The sequence below is a fragment of the Phytophthora infestans genome, genomic scaffold (assembly GCF_000142945.1).
Source record: "Phytophthora infestans T30-4 supercont1.22 genomic scaffold, whole genome shotgun sequence".
NCBI classification, from domain to species: Eukaryota; Oomycota; class Peronosporomycetes; order Peronosporales; family Peronosporaceae; genus Phytophthora; species Phytophthora infestans.
In genome coordinates, this window is record NW_003303737.1 from 78,065 (window position 1) to 82,463 (window position 4,399).

Sequence of the window (4,399 nt, forward strand, 5' to 3'; positions counted from 1 at the left end):
ACGAGTTCTTCTTCGCTTCAAGGCGGACTTCACTGGAGACTTTTTTATACAGCCACGCCCGTAGCTCACAACTGCATTTGACAAGACACAGCGAAACGAAACGCCTGTGCACGACGTGAGAACGATTCTGGAGAAGTCCAGCAGAAACCAGACAAAGATGAAGACGATCACGGAGCTGGCTCCGCCGAAGCTTGACATGTCGGAGCAGGATAGCGAACTGTTGCGCGAGCTGGCCGAAACGCTTACGGTGCACAATATCCAGCAGTACAACACACTGCTCAAGACCAAGGATGGCTTTGCCGATAACCGCCGCTGGAAGGAAGTGCGCCGAAAGGATGGTGTCCGAGTTTACCGCGAACGCAGCCGTTACAATGGTCTGCCGTCCACGCCGTCGCTACTTCTTCTTGGTACCATTGAGGGTAAGCTTGACGACGTCATGTATGGCGCCGTGGCCACCACAGACGAGGCCATCCGCATCAAGTCCACCTGCATTCAGGACGGTATCATCGACAGCAAGGTGCTACATGAACTGGTTCAGCCCACCGTGGACGATCCATTCCACCACGTGAGCGTCAAGTGGCGACTCTTCAATAACCAGCGTGACTACGTGTCGCTGGACACTACGGGCATCGCGCACACGGTCAAGCGCGAGCGGATCGGTTACAATATTTCCCACTCGGTGGCTTTCGCACAGATCCCTGGCATGGAGGAGGCACACGGAATCGAGCGAGGCAACAGGTCAGTGTGTTCACTTTATCTCCAGAAAACCCCGACAACCGTTGAGTGCTACGTGCGCGGCTTCTTTGACTTCCACACACAGAACGAGATGATCAACACCATGTCATTTCAAGCCATTGCAGCGCAGTGGTCATGTTTTGCACGGAAGCGCGACTGTGCACTGATGAAGAAGCTGGTTTGGCGTATGCGCAAGAGCTCAGGATGCACGGCGTCGCTGTCTCTCCACCCTACCGACGACCGGCCATCGCTTACCCAGCAACCACCAGCTCGAATTCGAGGTCGGTGTGCCGTGTGCTCAAGAAGTTTTGGCTTTCTAGGTACAAACCATAAGAGCTGCAAGAGTTGCCTACGCAAAGTTTGTTCGCGATGCTGCTCCAAACAGCTCGTGTGTATCTTGGCTCCTGACCAGCGCACTGTTCTCGGGAAGAAGCGAAGCTTCTGCTCCACATGCCTCTCAGATGCGGCTAACTGCGATGCATTGGAAGTGGCTCGAGAGGAGCTGGCTAGCTCAAAGGCGTACCGGGAGGCATGCCTGCTCAAGGCTCAAGAGATGGCACGGACATCCAGAGCTAGCTTTATGCAAAGTGCAGTCTCCCGCCACAGTCGGATCAATAGCCGAAGCCAGATCGGCCGCAATTCTGTAGTTGCATAGTCGTGAGAAAGAAATCAGGTGATAATACATGTAAGTCGCACAAGAACTATAATAACAATCGATTAGTCTATTTCATTTACGTGCTGGCTATTTGGATTCTACCGTAGCGCACGCAAGCAAATGCATCACCGGGTAACCCGGCGGGTTGAATTGAAAAACGAACGCCGCAGATGAAGCTGACACTTGTTTTTCTTTTGTAAGGAGGTACAATGATCATTGAATGATGGAACGCACGCACATGTTGAAGCAGACGGGTCTCGAAAGCTCCGAAAGCTTTCAACTGTGACTCACAGTGTGAGGCTGACTGTAGCTCGGCGATTTGTTGGAAACTTGCATGTTAGAGCGGGAACTCAGCAGAGCTCTGAATGCAGCAAATCAAAATTTAGGGCGTTGCGCAGGAAGCCGCCCGTGCATAGAGCCAAACACCAAATAATTGCATATCGACTCGACATTATCGAGGCAAGTTCTTGCGCGCTACCCAAACTACGGTGTACCACTGTTTGAGTTTGCTATCAAAGTTGAATAATTCTCACAACGTGTTTTTGAGCTACATGGCGGTCATTCCAGGGGGTCCGAAAATGATATTGTTATTTATCGTAGTAGCATCTTCACGATAAATTATCGCGAAGCTAGCTTGTATGTTGGCAATACGTTATGATGCTTTAGCTAGAAGACCAATAAATAATTGAGTTACTGCTGCAATAACCAAGGTTTATTGAATCAATAACAGGTATCTACGCTCGAGTTGCTGTGTCAAGTGTTTGTGCGTCCCAGTAACCAGCATTTTCGCGCAGGGAGAGAATCATTTCTAAAGTAATGGGCTGCAGTCCATGGCGTTCTTGGCTAAACGTGGTATGAGCAACGCTAAAAAAGCGCTCCACCACGTTGGACGTCGCAGGGATTGCATGCAAGAGCTCGTACTTGGTCTCCTTCGCATCAAGTCGGCGTCTCTTTTGAAGCAGCTGGACGAACGAACTTTCGCCGTCGTCTACGTCTTCACTCACTGCAGGAGGGCCTGTCGACCTGAACGGAGTCAACACTGTTTTTTTCAGCTCGCGTGAGGCGGGCTGCATTGCCGCCTAAGACCCGTACATGTGGTGTAGTGATTTCTCCGTGGTTGCGGATTATCACCCGTCGACAAAGACGTGACACCGCCCAAGTTGTTCAAGCGACGAACCCTCGGTCGAGTGATGTACGGAGACGCCAAGGTGCAAGGGACTCGACGGCGTCACCTCCGAGTTTTCAACAAATATCGGATACGGCCCTATGTCACTGAATCCAGGCTGTCCTTATTATTAATAATGGACTGACCGGATTCGCATTCAGCGGACCATCTACGGTACGAACTCTCAGTGGCGGTTGGGATGAGTTCGCGGAATACTCAGCGACCTTTGGAAGACACGTTAACCGTCTGGGACAAGGCGCGGACCGTTAAAGATGCTCATGCGACAGTGCAGACGACGCTTGGCATGCAAGAAGATCCATAACGGATCATTGTTCACTTGATATTTGTATACTTGATTAGAACTTCTTATTAGGAATAGATCCGAAAGGGTAAGCTTAAATACAAAACAGAATTTCCACTCAAGCACACAGAGCGACGTCCGGCTTCAAGGTAAGCGTCAGGTCAAGCTTGTTTGAGTGTGTTATGCCTGTCGGTGAACTCGAAGCTCTGTAGCGAGGGTTCATCCGGCAAGGCCAAGAGACTTTGTGTATTGGCCGATTATTATCGGGAGGTTTTACGTGACGGCTTATTGTTGCCTATTTGCACGACTGGGAGTGCTTGAATTGCCTCCCTTTTATTTCTTCCAGCCGAGTGTTGAACACTCGGTGATCTCGTAAAAGGCTTACCCGTGCCTGGTACCCTTCCGCTGTTGGGACCACGAGGATTCAAAACACCTGCTAGCTTTGCTCGTGCTAGTAGCGTGTTCTTATTTTACTGGTTGGCCTATATAAGTAGTTTACAAGGTCCAGTTTGTCCCGGTGCAAGGGCAGAACTGGGGTCTTCAGGTCCGCCCGAACGATCGTTTACTATCCTAGTAGACGTATTGTTGTGGGAACATCCTAACTACATCTGTAGCTAGAGTTCACGTGGGATTTCCAACACCACAACTGGTGCCGCGACCCGGGAACAGATTGTGACCATTGTGAGCTGTTTGTATGGCCTTCCAGTTTACGAGCTACCAAGAGAAGAAGAGCAAGAAAAAGAAAAGAAACATGGCGAAAGGACAACCGACGGTACCAGTTACGCCTGCCAAGTCTGGCGGGCTCGCAACGAGAGTCAAGCCCGGCTGCGCGCTTTGCAGCCGCCACCGAGCTTTCAGTGAGCTTCGACGACGAAGCGGACATCGGTCCTGACGCCCACGATTATGAAGATTACGAAGATAAGACGCCGGCTCCAGAGCCAGGCGCAGCGACGCCGGAGACGGCCACGCTATCATCGGGGCTGATCGGGGCGACCAAGTCCCTTTCGAGGAACCTCGCCGACGAGCTCGATGATGTTGCGGGACCGGAACCGGCCTATGATGATTATGACGATGGAACCGATGGTTTTAAACCTTCGGTGGCGAGTGCAAAGCATTCAGCACTGCTGAAGGCACCTCGCCCACCTATCAACGGTGATACACCAGCCGCCAAGCGCGTTTTCGACCGCGTACAAGCGCTGATGCAGAATGATGAGTGGATGCAGCTGTTCAAGCCCATCCCCAAGAAAAAGGCCGACTGGCCTGCGCTTGCGCAGGAACTTCAATACCCAGTCAACTCGGTTTCGACTAGTCAAGTTGCCGAGGATTCAGTTTCGCTACTGTCGTCGCTGGGGTTCGAGAACAAGACGTACCCATCGACGATGTCGCTCCAGGATTGGAGTCCACATGAAGCCGGAGCTGCTCTCCAGAAATGGAAGAAGAAGCTTCGGAAGGCGTTTGGCGCTGTTGGCATCAATGCCGGTACGCTTTCGTCATATTCTTGTCCTTCTGTCCTTTTCATGGCTGTGTGCTCTTCCGTCTTTAC

The 4,399-nt window shown here is 51.5% G+C and overlaps 1 protein-coding gene across 1 annotated transcript; it reads left to right on the plus strand.

Annotated features, from left to right (window-relative positions):
* Positions 1-1,390, plus strand: PITG_11538 (uncharacterized protein; the record flags this gene model as incomplete). The annotated part of the gene is made up of 1 exon (XM_002901050.1): positions 1-1,390. One exon carries the CDS (start codon positions 158-160, stop codon positions 1,388-1,390), a length of 1,233 nt encoding a protein of 410 aa, XP_002901096.1.
* Between the last annotated feature and the right edge of the window lie 3,009 nt (positions 1,391-4,399).